This window comes from Lampris incognitus, chromosome 13, assembly GCF_029633865.1.
Source record: "Lampris incognitus isolate fLamInc1 chromosome 13, fLamInc1.hap2, whole genome shotgun sequence".
Taxonomy (NCBI): Eukaryota; Metazoa; Chordata; class Actinopteri; order Lampriformes; family Lampridae; genus Lampris; species Lampris incognitus.
In genome coordinates this window covers 50,164,764-50,182,132 of record NC_079223.1, presented here as the reverse complement: position 1 = coordinate 50,182,132, position 17,369 = coordinate 50,164,764, and the positions used below count along the sequence as shown (strand labels likewise).

The 17,369-nt window shown below is 43.5% G+C and overlaps 1 protein-coding gene across 1 annotated transcript in view; it reads right to left on the bottom strand.

Annotated features, from left to right (window-relative positions):
• gbf1 (golgi brefeldin A resistant guanine nucleotide exchange factor 1) overlaps positions 1–17,369 on the bottom strand; it is a 164,250-nt gene that overhangs the window by 129,811 nt on the left and 17,070 nt on the right. The window contains exon 3 of the mRNA XM_056291582.1: positions 17,132–17,198. Coding sequence (XP_056147557.1) covers positions 17,132–17,198 — 67 coding nt within the window. The remainder of the gene's footprint in view (positions 1–17,131; positions 17,199–17,369) is intronic.

The following is a 17,369-nucleotide window of genomic DNA, read 5'->3' as shown; positions in this document are numbered from 1 at the left end:
TTATGATATGTGCCTGTCAATATGGAACGACAGGGCTCTGTCACAGGTGTGTCACCATCGGAGGAGGGAGACTATATTTATTTGCCCCACACTATCACAAGCATACTGTACAACAAATGGGGTGATAAAATGACAGCAAGCAGGGACGGTGACGGTCCACACGACAGCTCCCACCCAGCACCAGCTACAGCTAAACTGCAGCTCCGTGGAATCTGCATTCCTAGCTTTATTTATGTTGGGTTGTTTTCCTGCAGCAAGTGTTCATAACATGGTCGTATAAACATGACTTACTTCCCTGCAGTCTGTGAGGACTTTTAACAGGGCAATAACACTGCCAAAGAGAGTGAAAGACAGACGATACTGACACTAAATCAGAGATGTACGATGGCAGGAGACACCAGAAATCCAACCAGTATTTTCTTAGCTCTGGTGTCAAACTATTTCAAATTCAACTGTTCACTTCAGCCAAAGTAACCGACGGGTAATCACTGTCTGTGACCACGATCAGCTACATACTTCATATTCTGGCCTGATTTGCTTAAGTAATTGGATATATGTTACCGAACCCCATGGCCAATGAGCCTGGAGGCGAGAAAGTATTCTGCAGTGAATTAGGCATACTAATCCACTTCTTAGCATCAGTCCCACAAGATTAACCGGGACATTGTCTTTGCCACAGACTTGAAGTCATTCAAGAAACAAAGCCATTAAAAAAGCACTGAATGTCATGCCTAGAAAACGCCTTGCTAAAAGGCAAGAGTCCATAGTCTGTGTGGAGCCAGCCATACGCACACATCAACTACAGGCCATGTCAACAAAAGTGAGGTGGCCTCTTTGTCTAAAACAGTTCCAGCCTTGTATGGGGGCTAAACTTAGGGACACGCTCATTTACACATTGAAAGGCAACACTTGGCACCTCCAGAAATTGTCAATAGAAGCTTGCATTGTCAGTCTTGCCATCAAAGTGTCGCCATGCGTGGCCCGTGAGGCTGTTTTTAGACCGGGTCTCAAGTGAGGAGATGGCACAAGAGGCAGAGGTGTTGAAACAGCCCAAACCCTACCTTAATACCACCACCCCTCCTTTCTGAGAGGGTTCTGGGCCCACCATGAGGAACCATTAAAGTCCAAATGAATTTCAAAACCAATTACATCAAGGTTGAACAAATGAGACGGAGAGAGGCCTGTCTTCTATCGAACCCCAATTACCACCTCATAATAATATGCTTAACAGAACATTAAAACACAAGCCAGGCGGCGCAGAGGAAAACACTAAATCCTCACCGACAGTTTTCAGCTGACAACGTAGATTAGATAGAGTCTAGACCTGATTTAACTAATCCAGTCTACGCTCTGTGGGTCAAGGCTACCACTAGTGGACTGGAAACGGCTCTCACCCCCGTGTATATTTTCACTGGCGCTACCAGATAAAATAAAAATAACCATTTCTTCACACATTTCAGTAATTAATAACCATAAAAGCGGGACCAGCCAAAGCCATAATTGGCTTATTACATAATTGAAAATACTGACCTGGATCTGTAGCCTTAGGGAAAATGAATACAAACAAATTCATGGGTGTGAGGACGGTACCGATACATGGATGGTAAACTGCTCAAGTCATCCACTGTGGAAATACATTAACTGGACTTGATGAGGCTGACAACAGCACATGGGAGAAGATAACTAAACAGTCACGAAGAACTCAAACGCAACAAGATAAGCTTGTCCCCGAGGTGAAAACCGGTAAAACCAGAATCTTCTTTTCAATCACTGGCCCTACTTGACTATTAACAAATCAAGTGGCCGGACTCGAGGCTTTACAAGAACCCTGGCAAAACGGCATTTTCATCTGCCTATCCATGGCAGGGTCAAATGATCAATATCATGGAAAACCCTCACCAACGTGGTGAAGCATTTGAGGACCCATGATAAGTAAGGACAATGATCTCTGAGGGAGGTCATAACTGATGATGATGATGATCAAGGTCAATTAGCCAGATATATTTGCACAGTGGTGACACTAACTAAGCATCAAGGGTTGGGTGTCATTGTTTCTAAAAGAGAAACACAACATCAGCGCATGAGAAGTAGCCATGTCATGTCAAGTCATATTCAAATTATAAAAAGCCTCGAGTAACCAGACTAAAGGGAAAACAGTCCAGTCATACACCATTAAGAATGCTGACTGTTTCTCAATAAACTGCATTTCTGCATTCTTTCCACAGCTATAACTATTAGAAATTAGATTTTTTTTTCAGGCAAATTCAGAGGTATATGTGGAGAACTACCCTGTAGGGGCAGATGGCTTTACCAAGAGGGCAAAGCAAATTTCCTCCCTTGAGTGTGCTCTCCTCCAACACCACTCTTTTGGGGCTCACATGGGGCTAGTTTATGTTGCTCACGTCTTGCCCGCTGTTCCTGTCAGCACATCCGGATGCTCCATGGCACCCTCGACACTCTCATCAGTCAACCCCCCCATGCCTGAGCCAGTGCCTCCCCCACCAACAGATACCCAAGCCAGCATGATTAATGGCCCTGTACTGGGACTCTCCATCCACTCAGCACATTGTTGAGAGGCTCTGAGACAGGACAACAGTTGCATCTCCTCTTCACACAGGGCCTAAGCCCTGCCTGTCAGTCCCCGGTTAGGACACCGTTAACTGGCCAGATTTACAGCTACTAACCAGCACTAGGTGGCAGCCTGTCTGGGGAGGGAAACTCCCTCTGATTAATCATACTCTGTTTGACGGGCACTTTTATCACTTGTGGGCCAAAGGACTAACACCGCACGACACCAAAATAATCCAAGAGAGCTCACATCAACTGCCGCTACTGACACATTAAATAATGCAGCTGCTGCCTAAAAGGGACATTTGTTTTGTTAAGCAAGGAAAGGCCAAACTGAGTGACTCTTAACATCCACGCTGTGACCCACTTTGAAAACCCGAGTCCTCTCCACATTCATTTTTTCTCCTGGACCGACACCGCTCTGCAGCGTGGTCCCACTTTTACCAGTGGACAAGTATAGAAAGTTTCCAGCTTTTCCCAATGGACAGGGACAGGTGACAGAGTACGGACACCTATCCCTGTAGGGATCCTGTTGACATCACAATACTTTGCTATCACCAAAATCCTAAATTAATCTCCAATGTAAATACTGAGAGCTGAACATGTGTGCCCTGAAATGATGACATAATTATTTGAATCTAGCTGAATAAGAAACAAACTAACCTGCAGTATCGACATACAGTAAGAGGACAGGTCTGCAGGACAGTACTCGCAGCCTGATCAAAACATTAAGTGATGGGGGCGCCCCGGTGGCTCACCTGGTAGAGGGGTACCACGCAAGGCTGAGTCCTTACCGCAGCAGCCCTGGGTTCGAATCTGGCCCGGGGCCTTTACTGCATGTCATCCCCTCTCTTTCCCCTGCCTTTCCTGTCTCTCTTAACTGTCACCATCAAATTAAGGTGCAAAATGCCAAAATATATAAATAATTCTTAGAAAACCTGAAGTGATAACAGCAACAAAAGCTTCAATAACGCCTCTTTGCTGTACCCACAGGTGAGTCTACCCTGTAAGTAACATGAATATGAAACAGAGTGAAAAACACAGGGGGCAGATGGAAAGTGAGAAATGTGATAAAGGAAAGTGGGATTGTTTGAGATATCGCCCTTTTGGGCTTCGGTGGCCTGTTATCTCGCTGACATTCACAGGGATCTAAGTGCTCCCTGTCAAACGCTTGAAATGTCTTTACCGTTTTATCCATTACCCAGAAAGCAACAGAAACACTATTAAGGCATAAAAACATATTGTGTTTGACCTGTATTAAAGCGGAACTGGGAACTGGAGTACACATCAGACAGACTCTCCTTCTAACTGAATGTCTTCATGAGTAAACATATTTGCATAAGTGGGTGAGTGGTGTGATTTACTGCTTTCCCTCCACGGCATTTGCCAGTTGCGTTCTGCCGCTTCAGTTCAGAGTGACATAGTATGTGTGAATATCGGGTGACAAAAGAGTGTGTGTGTGTGTGTGTGGGGGGGGGGGGGTTAGTAAATTACCAAATGCAGAGGCTGCAGCACTCAGACAGCTAGGCAGGGTTTGCCAAGGTGAAAATAGGACCCTATTGGGGTGGACTGGACGATTCTTTGGCATCCAAATGTTGGCAAGGTATCATGATGACATCATAACGGCCATATTCTTATGGCGGCAATATAGGCCAACACTGAATGCCATGGAATGAATGCCTGATAAAATAGAAAAAAAGCCTGACAAGAACTGACACCAACAGCATGTGAGCCAAACAGTCTGTCATCTGTAATCTTGCAGACATAGATTACAACCATGTACGTATAGGTGAACAGTAAATCATTCACCATCACATCCATAGTTCCTCTTTTATTTTCTCACTCGTTCCCTTTCAGTTATCATTCACTCTTCTCCAGTTCTATCCATTACTTTGTATTATTTATTTATTTGTATTCCCCCCCCCCTTTTTCTCCCCGGTTGTAATTGGCAAATTACCCCACTCCTCCAAACCGCCCCGGTTGCTGCCCCACCCCTTCTGCTGATCCAGGGAGGGCTGCAGACTACCACATGCCTCCTCCCATACATGTGGAGTCACCAGCTGCTTCTTTTCACCTGACAGTGAGGAGTTTCACCAGGGGGATGTAGTGCGTGGGAGGTTCACACTATTCCCCCCAGTTCCCCCTCCCCACCCCTCCACCCCAAACAGGCATCCCAACCAACCAGAGGAGGTGCTACTGCAGCGACCAGGACACACACCCACATCCAGCTTCCCACCTGCAGACACGGCCAATTGTGTCTGTGGGACACCCGACCAAGCCAGAGATAACATGGGGATTCGAACCGCCAATCTCCGTGTTGGTAGGCAACGGAATAGACCGCCACGCTACCCAGACACCCACTTTGTATTGTTTAGAGTGAGTTATATATGTAGGAACATGGTTTGTTCGAAGAAAAAGAGTACAGTAGGGTCTCTCGGAAGCCTGGCCACATCTGTCTGAGCACAGCTGGAACGCCAAGCTGAGAGAAGACACACACAGAAACACACAAACATACAAACCCACAACCCTAAAATGAGATTAAAAGCGTGCATGTGTGTGCGACTGACAAATGAGAAGAGATTCATGAGGTTGTCAGTAGTCCATTCATTAGAATGGTTCAAAAAGAGAATTAAAGAGAAAATGTTTTTCAAAGAAAAGATTGCATATGATAAATCTTAAATGTTTGAGCCAAAAATAACAAAAAAGATTCTCCGCATCCTATTTTTATTGATCCCGCACAAAATTATCTTGGTATTGTCCTCTGCCTGGGGGATGGCAGGATAATTATTAGAAAGGTCAGTAGGAGAGTAATCAAATCATCCTTCACCGCATTCCTCCTGTAAATCCACCGCCATGCCCCCTGATATCCACCTCTGGTGGCTGATATCCACCTCTGGTGGCTGGCTGGTGATTCCATGCAATTAGAGGTGTGCTTGTGAATTTCGTTAGTGTTTGGGAAAAAAAGGGGGGAAGGCTGTCAGTCAAAAGGCCTCTCTGGCTTTAGATCTGTTGGGTGTCGGAATCTCTAAACCTGTATTTGTATGAATAAAAATGAAGGGATTTAAGGCTGACTCCTTCCTCTGCAGACTTGTCAAAATCTGACCTTCCGTATAAAAGAAGGGGTTTATACGGATGCGGGTGGAGGAAAAAAAGAATTTAAGATTTAAAAGGCTGAGGCTCAGACTGACTTCTGCATAACAAAAGGTAGAGCAGAGAAACACTGGCGAGCATGAGAGAGAATAAAATACGTGTCTGAATGAATTGCTGTACTCCGCGCTCTCTTACTCTCTGAGGTATAGTCCACCAATAACACAAATCCACAGAATTATTCAACGGAGGATTGAGGAAGATTTGTCTGTTTGATGTAGATCGTATATGGAACGCCAGCTCGCCAATGTCATGTGACAGACAGAAGACTCAATCTACAGTTTAGAAAATATGCTTCACAGATTAGGAAAGCCCAAATCACCAATACGCTTAGCTAGTACAAGTTCAGATACAAGCAGTTTCTATTGCAATAAGGACACAACGGGCATTTTTTCGTCATTACTTGGCTGTTTGTATCCCAGACAAATCACACCCACATGACTAGTCCCGTCATCTAAAGCCCACATGACTAGCCCCATCATCGCTAAAGCCACTTACCCAGTAAATGTTTAGTGTGTGGTAACTTGACTGGCACCACCACTTAACCCATATCACACTAGATGATATGCCACACAAAAACAACTTAACTACAAAAACTACTTCAATACATATTCAGAGGGGCGTCCGGGTAGCGTAGCGGTCTATTCCGCTGCCTACCAACATGGGGATCGCTGGTTCGAATCCCCGTGTTACCTCCAGCTTGGTCAGTCGTCCTTACAATTGGCCGTGTCTGCAGGTGGGAAGCCGGATGTGGGTATGTGTCCTGGTCGCTGCACTAGCGCCTCCTCTGGTTGGTCAGGGCGCCTGTTCAGGGGGGAGGGGGAACTGGGGGGAATAGCGTGATCCTCCTACACGCTACGTCCCCCTGGCGAAACTCCTCACTGTCAGGTGAAAAGAAGTAGCTGGAGACTCCACAAGTATTGGAGGAGGCATGTGATAGTCTGCAGCCCTCCCCGGATCAGCAGAGGGGGTGGAGCAGCACCTGGGACGGCTCAGGAGAGTGGGGTAATTGGCCAAGACAGTTGAGGAGAAAAAGGGGGCAAAATCCCCCCCAAAAAAGAAAAAAAAAATACATATTCAAAGGCGCGATAACTGAATTAGCAGTAATAGATGGTGTCATACCCATGCTGAAAACCAAATAAAATGAACGTTTCCACTCAGCTTTAAATAAATTGGACTTGAAAAACTCAATATTTGTGTCCTGCTCGGTTGTGTGTTCATTCTCAACCAGGGAGCGCCATCTCATTGGGATTTTGGGGGGAAAAGGACCATGGTTTTTAGAGTTTGCAACAAGAGGTCTGGATTTAAAAGACCGATGCTGGCCTCAACGCTGAGGAAAGCACTCGATTATATGGGTCTAACTGAGCAGAGGGATGGCACATTAGGGCCGACACAAAACACACCGTGTAAATACGTGGCATGAGCCATGCTTGGGCCGGGGCAAGGTGGAACAGCGGGACCCCGACACATGTTCCACTACTTGCGCAACTTCTTTAACTCTTTGTCTGGAAATCACCAGAAAACCCTCTGTGTTTCTGAAATTGTAGAAAACTTCTTTTTCCCCTTTTCAGAAGAAGAGACAACACTTCCTTTCCCAGAACAATTTATCTCTCTGCCTGACAAGACTCCCGGCTATATTTACCCAACTAAAATCGCAGATCATATACTTCCAGCTGCACTGCTGTCCAGCACCATGGCACATGGTGCTGCCAATCACAGCGGGCAGAACAGAGCACAGCGCACGGAATAATGGGCCCTCCAACAATGGAGTGAGAGAGAGCACAAGAGAGGGGGAGAGGACACGAGATTGAGAGAGGACATGAGATTGAGGAAGTGAGAGAGAGAGAGAGAGAGAGAGAGAGAGAGAGAGAGAGAGAGAGAGAGAGAGAGAGAGAGAGAGAGAGAGAGAGAGAGAGACAGGGAGAGAGAGACAGGGAGAGGTGGGGGGAAGGCAAAAAGAAAGAGAGGGGCTGAGAAATCTTGAGAGGACTAATCCACACTTCCTTTGCTGGTTGGATTGTGTTGTTAGAGGAGGGAACTGATACACACCATAGTGAATGCCATTACTGGACTTTCTGCCATTACTGGACTCTCACTAAGCAGACAGATGGTGCACTGCAAACTCTCGCCACACTGGCACAAAACAGCCAAACCATTTCAAACCGAAAGACTCGTGTACCTGTGTGAACGAAGAGCGACGGAGAGCTCTGTTAGATTGTTATCAAGCAGGAAAACCAATGACTGCTCACTTTGTCCGGCACAGATGCCAGATCTGGTCATGGTCACAGCATAGAGGGAGTGTTAAATGGGGGCGTCGGCCCAAGGATGAAAAAATAATGAAAATGTCTTTGTGAACAGTGCCATTACTCAATATTAATATCATCAAAAACAACCATACATTGCCACGTTCAAACTAAGGAAGCCAGGTAAAAGATAAATTTACTTCCATAAAGACTGAATACAACAGTAGGGGAATTTGTGTAGGTGGGGATTAACGGGAAAAAAACTCACTGCCTGATGCTAGTTATGCAGCACTAACAAGGCTGTTGGTGAACTGAGGGCTGGAGGGGAGAGGGGTGGCATTTGGGGGAGGCAGATTCCTCGCAGGCCCCTGGCGCAGCCGCGCCTGTCCATCTCCCAGCAGCAGATGCATTCCCAGGAGTGCTGGCCCTGTGGAGGTGGGGGCTGAGACCCATGGCTGTGGGGCTACATGGGGCCGCATCCTTCTCGCTGCACATAGCTGGTAAAACTAGAATTGGAAGGCTTTGGGACCTGGCAGGGCCTCTCCATTGCAAAGGCATGACAAAACACCGAGCTGACCACAGAGCTGGCGTGGTCGACGGAGGGGCTGTCAGCTCGTCCCACTCCACTTACACATGCTGGCACCCTCAAATGATCACTCAGTGTGAATGGTGACAGAGTGATGGTCTACAGAGAGGTCATGCTCACTCTTAACCCCTTACATCCAAGTGAGGCGGAGCGGGAACTTATTTCAGTAATAGTGATACAAAAAGCAAAATAACAATCAGCAATTGAAGATGATTAAGCAACAAGACTAGGTCCATACATGGTGATATGGTTAACCTACGTTTGAGGAAAAAAAGGTTATAAATGCAGTTACAAGACCAATACTTTCCACTCATATCTTGGGATGTTTGATTTGAAAGAGAACTTAAGGGAAGAGGGGGTCCATTCGTTGTGTTTTTGTGGTTTCGAAATCATTCTGTGGCCTCCCATTAGTGTTCCCTATATATTCAAAGTCGAAAAATCAAAGTTTGGTTGAAGTATGTATGTTTTAGCATCAAATGCTATCTTCCCTGAGCCCTTCTAAAACATTTTCCCTGGTAGGGCTGTCCCGAATACCACTGTTCGGGCTCCGAAGCTTCGGTAGTGATCATCAGCGAATACTCGGCGCTCCGGGGGGGTGGGGGGGGGATGACTCTGTAAGCGTTCAGCCAGACATTTCTCTGTTGTTGGCTGAGATGGATGGCACAGCAGTACACCATGTGTCTTTCGGTTTAATTTAATATATTAATTGTTAAGGATTGTGTTATTCTACAGTATGGTTGTTTGTATTATTTGTCAATAAAAACATTTTCCAACAGGGTTGGTGTGTTTTATGCATGTTTCTAATCGAGGGCTTTACTTGAACGAGGTCATATCTATGCACTTTTTGTTACATAACAGATTGCGACAATTTTTCCTTATCGTGGATAAATGATAGCTCTACATAAATGCTCATTCTAATAGGCTCCAAATCCAAGACAACACCCGAGAAAGCCCCGTGAAACAAAAGCGCAGAAACAGCATAATAGTGCAAACAAATTCAAGATTTGTACTTATAAGATTTATATTTATTCATAATTTCTTTATTGTCCTTTCTCAGTACTCGCATACATTGAAATGAAATGTGTCCTCTACATTTAACCCTTCCTATACACGAGGAACAGTGGGCGGGGCAACTCCTGTTCCACATTCCGTCAACGATTAGCCTCATGCCCCTTTTCCACTACATGGTACTGGCTCAACTCGACCCGCAGAGTGTCGTTTTCCATCACCGTAACAGTACCCCCTCAGTGTAGCTGGTCTGCATTGACTTTGGTACCCGCTCCACTTTTTTTGGAACCTCGACAAAGGTGACACCAGAAAAGTGGTAACAGTTACCAAAATGCCGGTACTTTCCAGTCATGGAAAACGAAAAAGTTGAGTTGAGTTGAGCCGGTACCATGGAGTGGAAAAGGGGCATATGTGGCTTCATGAACATGGCTTCAACTGAGTTTACTTAGTCTAATGGCATGGATCAAACACTCCTACATCAAAGAGAGAACAAAAGATCACTTCTGGGATTTTTTTTTTTCCTCAAAAAACTTGGAAACTATAGCAGTATTTTCTCACTTCCATGGAACTGTTCTAACCACAACCCACCATGTGTGTTGTTGTTTGTCAACAACAAATGATCATGCGCAAAAAGTACACAATCATACCGATTGGGACAGTCAGACTCAACTGTTTATATGGCTAGTTATATGGCTACTCAAAAGGTGTACACCACTTCCTTTCATCAAATAAAATTTTCAAAATCCGAGACAGCTCATTTGGATAAATCTCTGAAAATTTAGGTGTTTACAAGAACGAATAAACATTTCTAACTGAGTCATCGGTCAGACAGCTATCAGATTATTAAACTGCATGGAAGCAGAGCTACAACCCAGCCAGTGCCGGTGAGAACTATGCTGCTGTTGAGCAAAACAGAAGGAGACGGCACGTCAAGAGGCAGCAGGACAGGAGGAAGGGTAGGAGTGTGGAAGTGAGAGTCAGAACTTTGAATGTTGGCACTATGACTGGTAAAGGGAGAGAGCTGGCTGATATGATAAAGAGAAGGAAGGTAGATATACTGTGTCCAAGAGACCAGGTGGAAGAGGAGTAAGGCCAGGAGCATCCGAGGTGGGTTCAAACTCTTCTACCATGGTGCGGATGGCAGGAGAAATGGGGTAGGGGTAATTCTGAAGGAAGAGTATGTCAAGAGTGCTGGAGGTGAAGAGCGTGTCGGCCAGAGTGACGAGTATGAAGCTGGAAATTGAAGGTGTGATGATGAATTTTATCAGAGCAAATGCTCTGCAAGTGGGGTGTAAGATGGAAGAGAAAGAAGAATTCTGGAGTGAGTTGGATGAAGTGGTGGAGAATGTACCCAAGGAGGAGAGAGTGGTGATTGGACCAGACTTCAATGGACATGTTGGTGAAGGGAACAGAGGTGATGGGTAGGTATGGTGTCAAGGAGAGGAATGTGGAAGGACAGAAGGTGGTGGATTTTGCAAAATGGATGGAGATGACTGTGGTGAAACATGTTTCAAGAAGAGGGAGGAACACAGGGTGACGTATAAGAGTGGAGGACGGTGCACACAGGTGGACTTTATCTTATAAAGGAGGGACGATCTGAAAGGGATTGGAGACTGCAAGGTGATGACAGGGGAGACCGTAGCTAGGCAGCATCGAGTGGTGGTCTGTAGGATGACTTTGGAGACCAAGAAGAGGAAGAGCGTGAAGGTAGAGCCAAGGATCAAATGGTGGAAGTTAAAGAAGGAAGACTGTTGTGTGGTGTTCAGGGAGGAGTTAACAACAACAACTTAGCTTTGTATAGCACCTTTCAAGGAACCCAAGGATGCTTTACACTAGATACGAAAAAAAAACAAAGATTAAAACAAAGATCAAAAGACTATTAGTAAAAAGGTAGGTTTTCAGAGTTAAGACAGGCACTGGGTGGTAGTGAATAGTTGCCGGATGGCTGGGCAACCACTACAGAAATAGTGAGGGAGACAGCTAGGAAGGTACTTGGTGTGTCATCAGAACAGAAGAAGGAAGACAAGGAGACTTGGTGGTGGAATGAGGAAGTACATGAATGTATACAGAGGACGAATTGACAAAGAAGTGGCCATTCCAAATTACAAGCGAATAGCTTTTTAGTTATTGCTTTATTTTTATTTTAATGTTTGGAAAGAAATTGTTCATTTATTAAAATGTGTACTGTGCTGCTGTTATCATAACTGCACTAATTGCACTACCTAGCTTGTTCTATTTTATTACAGTTCATTTTATTCTATATAAGGCCATTCATTTATTTTCAAATAAATTGTTCGTTTACTGAAATGTGTGCTGCTGTTATCATAATTGTGCTACCTTGTTCTATTTATGACAGTTCGTTCATTGTCAGAAAAATATCGGAGTATTACACTCTTAAGCCTATTGTTATGGCTATCTCATTAAAAGTATTGTTGTTATAACAGAAATACGTGTATTCTGTATCACAGTTTGACTGGTTGGGTCCAGGTTGTAGACCATTATAGATTTATGCTAATAGCTAATGGAATGTGGAACTGGAGTTGGCCCCGCCCACTGCTCCTAGTGTATAGGACGGGTTAAATGCGGAGGACAAATTTCATTTCAACATATACGAGTACTGAGAAATGACAATAAAGAAATTATGAATAAATATAAATCTAATAAATACAAATCTCATATCTTAAATTTGTTGGAGCTACTATGCTGTTTCTGCGCTTTTGTTTCACAGTGCTTTCTCAGGCGTTGTCTCAGATTTATGTAGATCTATAATTAATCCATGATAAGAAAAAATTAATAACAAGCTGTTATGTTACAAACAGTGTATAGATAGCACCTCGTTCAACCAAATCCCTCAGCATTACACACATGCATAAAACACACCAAACCTTATGGAAAATGTGTTTTATTAACAAATAACAATATTGTGGGGGCATCCGGGTAGCGTAGCGGTCTCTTCTATTGCCTACCAACACGGGGATCGCTGGATCGAATCCCCATGTTACCTCCAGCTTGGTCAGGAGTCCCTACGGACACAATTGGCCGCGTCTGTGGGTGGGAAGCCGGATGTGGGTATGTGTCCTGGTCACTGCACTAGTGCCTCCTCTGGTTGGTCGGGGTGCCTGTTCAGGGGTGAGGGGGAACTGGGGGGAATAGCGTGATCCTGAAACTCCTCACTGTCAGGTGAAATGAAGTGGCTGGTGACTGCACATGTATTAGAGGAGGCATGTGGTAGTCTGCAGCCCTCCTTGGATCGGCAGAGGGGGTGGAGCAGCGACCGGGACGACTCGGAAGAGTGGGGTAGTTGGCCAAGTACAATTGGGGAGAAAATGGAGGGGAAATCCAAAAAAACAAAAAAAAGCAAATAACAATACAAACAACAATAATGTAGACTAACATCATCCTTGACAATTAATGTATTAAATTAAACTTAAAGACATGTGTTGCACCGCTATGCCTTCCATCTCAGCCAATGGAGAAATGTCTGGCTGACCGCTTCCTGACTGCATCAACTCTCAAATGAATGTTGACCGTCTCGACCACTAATGCACCTGGCTTGACATATTCTCACCTCTTTGTACAAAGAAGAACACTTGCACAACTTGCCTTAACATTTACTTTCGCAGTCTTGCTCATAATGAGCCATCTGGATAAAAGGTAAACAAGCAGCAGCACTGCTTCCTTTTGGGACGTCTTAAAATCAGTTCAGGGCAAAAACTCCATGCACAGTAAGACACTGAGAGAGACAATATTGACAAATGTGAAAGGCCAAAATGTTTCTCTGTGGAAATCTACTGAGCAAACCTAATTAAATATGCTCCTCATCTTGAGACGGGGGGGGGGGGGGGGGGCACTTTGACTGTAGTTGGAATATATTCAACCTTAAGGTCACAACTCCTGGAAGTTTATCCAAGTATTGAAACAAGGAAAATTTTAAAGGAAAATAATGTAAAGGTCTGCTAGTTTTAAATGTGCTAGTTTCCATAGGCAGCGGCAAACCTCAGGGCTCGGTGTTGACCAGAGCAGCCCATACCTGAGAAGGCAGCTGTTGCAGAAACAGCTGGACAAAAAGGAAACCGGGCTTATCCCTGAGGTTTCTTCCTATATTTTCTCCCTGTTAAATGTTTTTTTGGGGAGTTGTTCCTTATCCGATGCGAGGGTCTAAGGACAGGATGTGTTGCTGTAAAGCCCCTTGAGGCAAATTTGTCATTTGTGATATACAGATAACATTGACTTGTCTTCAATGTTGTTTTTTTTTGTTTCTTGAAAATATAAGCGGTAACAATAATGGTTAATACTGACAAGTGGGCAGTTGTAAAATCTAATGTTAAACATAAGACTAACAGTACATAACTGGTTGGAACTTAGTTATTTACAGTTTGATGGAGAAAAAAAAACTACGACTGTGGTCCATCGACCAAAGTCTTAACATAACTTACATCCATCAGTTTTTTAGGACCATTGATGTTCAAGTGGGATCTTAGTTCTCATCGTTTTGGGGAAGGACTTGGTAGGAAATGTTAGCGGTTTACACTAACATTTCCTACCAAGTTGTTCATATCCATTTTGAGTGATTTTTGATTATTTGGTAAATTAAAGTTTTTTATACAGTGCTCTGCAGAGGTATTAGCACTTAATTTGTCAAAGCATGGGCAACATTGATGAGAAACATATTGCAGGAAATACATTGCAAAGCAATTTTGTTCTAGAAAAGTTAAGAATATAGAATTTTAAAAAACAAAATATATGCACCTCAATCAGCAGGACTAACAGATTACATTTGCTATAACTAACAGAATTTAACATACTCCTACTTCCTACTAGTATTATGAAATGGATTAATAACTGATTTCTTTAGGCAGAGTCAACATTAGTCACCTAAACTTAACATTTTGTAAAAAAAATAAAATTAATAATAATAATAATAATAATGACAATAATAGTTGGCTGGCTACTATGTGTAATGTCAAACATGTTTTCTAAGTTCTCCGTCATTTCACTTCCTCTCGCATGTACCTCTTGAAATCCTGCGTTTGTGGCCACATCATGGCACTGGCTTGACTGGCTCTAACTCGGTAAGATTACCTAGCAATATGCTAATCTTCTTTGCTCTGTGGTTAATGCAAAACACTTTATTTCATCACCAAGCACAATCTCAATGTTATGTTTTTAACTGACACTTGGACAGACCAAGGTAACAGTGCAACTGTTCTTATTGAGTCAACCCCTCTAAACTTCAGTTCTGTGAGCGAAACCAAACAGCTTAAGAAAGGAAGTGGAGTTGCCATTTTGCTTAATGACACGCTCCAATGCAAGAAGATATCCTATGGAAATGTTGCTTCTTTTGAATATGTGGTTCTTCAGCTGAATTCCTCTCCATGAGTTATATTTCTAAATATTTATAAGGCACCTAAATACAATGCAAACTTTTTTTTATGACTTAACGGAGCTGCTGTCTATAATCTGTATTGAATTTGACAGTGTAGTTATTGCTGGTGATTTAAAAATCCATGCTGACAACCCCCAGGACAGAGGAACTAAGAACTGTGTTGTGTTCTTGATAACTGCGGACCGACTCAGCATGCGACGGAGCCCACACACAACAAGGGGCACACTCCAGACTTCATTATCTCCAAGGGTCTGAACATTTCTAAGGTTGTGGTGACTGACGTCGCTTTCTCCGATCGTTCCTGTGTTGTCTTTGAGACTAGTATCTCCCTGCACACAAATGCTCAAACAGAGGTCATCCAAAAATGGCATATCACTGAAAGCACCAGTGAAATATTTATTCAGGCTTTCTCTTCCACACTCACCCTCTCTCAGGTCTCAGTTAATGAGATTGTAGATCATTTTAATTCTAAAATTACAGATGTTATCGATGCCACTGCACCTGCTAAGGTGAAGGGGGTCTCTGGTAAGAAAGATCTCCATGGAGTGTTGTAAAGCTGAACGCAGGTGGCAAAAAAAACCCCTTACTGTTCATTATGACATCTATAACGCGAGACTGCGCATTTAGCATTTGAAGCTGAGACATGCAAGGCGGTCCTATCATTGCCAAAAACAATAATAGTGTATGTGTCTTGTTTGCTACTGGCAACAGACTAACAAACCGTCCTGTGGCAGTGGCCTCTGAATTTCCATCTACCAGGGCCTGCAATGAATTTGCCTCCTTCTTTAATGACAAAACTCAGAAAATTAGACAGGCAGTCAGCGCCTCGGTACTAGGTACAGGCATGTGTTATCCCTGTGTCCACCTAAAATCGATTCAAATAGCATGACACAATTTGATCTCATCAACCATAAAAACTTGGGGAACAGTATACAACATCTGGAAGTCATACAACATACAACATACAGGAAGTCAAAAAAACCCAGGATAACATCTAAGGAATTGCAGGCCTCTCTAGCCTCAGCTAAGTTCATCATTCATGATTCCACAATAAGAACGAGACTAGGCAAAAATGAAATTCATGAGAGAGTTGCAAGGTGCAAATCACTGCTAACTCAGAGAAACAATAGTGCTTGTCTCACATTTAGAAAAAGAAAAAAAACACACTGATGAATCCCAAGCCTTTTGGGATAATGTTATGTGGACAGGTGAGTTAAAAATTGAACTTTTTGGGAGACAGATCCCATTATGTCTAGCACAAAGCAAACATTTCATTTCACAAAAAGGACACCATAACAACAGCCAAACATGGTTGTGGTAGTGTGATGGTGTGGGGAGGCTTTGCTGCCTCACAGCCTAGAAGATTTGCCATCATTGACAGAGCCATGAATTCTGCTCTCTACCAGAAAATTCTGAAGAATGTCCGATAATCAGTCCGTGATCTAAAGCTGAAATGTAATTGGGTTCTGTAGCAGGAAATGACCCAAAACAAGAATAATTCCAACTCAGAATGGCTCAAAAGAAACAGAACTAAGGTTTTGGAGTGGCCTAGTCAAAGTCCTGACTTGAAGCCCATCAAGATGCTGTGACAGGACCTTAAATAAGCAGTTCATGCTCGCAAAGTCTCCAATGTCAATGAATAAGAGCAATTCTGCAAAGAAGATATGAACGACTGATCTCCAATTATAGGAAGTATTTGGTTGCTGTTGTTGCTGCTAAAGGTGGCATAACCAGTTACTAAAGCTAGAATGTGGGACTTATATGTAAAAAGTTCAGCAGGGCATTTACTTTTTCACATCGCTGATATGTGTGTTGGATAACTTTTTTCCTCCAATAAATGAAATGATCATTTAAAAACTGTATTTTGTGTTTACTCCGATTCTCATCTCATATTACATTTTGTATGAAGATCTGAAAGCATTCCGTGTGACAAATATGCAGGCACCCGTTGCATTCACTTTCTGACAAACAAAAAAACAAAAAAAAAAAACAAAAAAAAAACTTTTGGCTTTCATCTTTAAACTGTATCATGGGATGGACGTTTACTCAAATCATAAAGACAGCTCTATCTGACAGCTTCATGTTGACATTTGAGCCCACCATGAAACTACAATGGACAGAGTCTGCTACACCGTCAGCCCCCGAAGAGCATGCTGCATAGCATTCTACCCAAATCATGAAAGCAAGACAAACCTTTTATGCCATTGAGTATCTCCTTGAGCTGGCTGAAGCTGTTGAGCAGTGGATCTTGCTCTTCATCCTGTGCACAGAAAAATAAATGACACTCACACTGCCAGCTGAGAATGAGAGTGAGCTGAAGAACGGCTTTGCTATTTACTAAATGCAAAATGGTTTGGGCTGCATTTGAAGCATTAATGTGTGGTAAATGGATGTTAAAGCCATGTGTCTTGTAAGACAGGTGTTATGATGT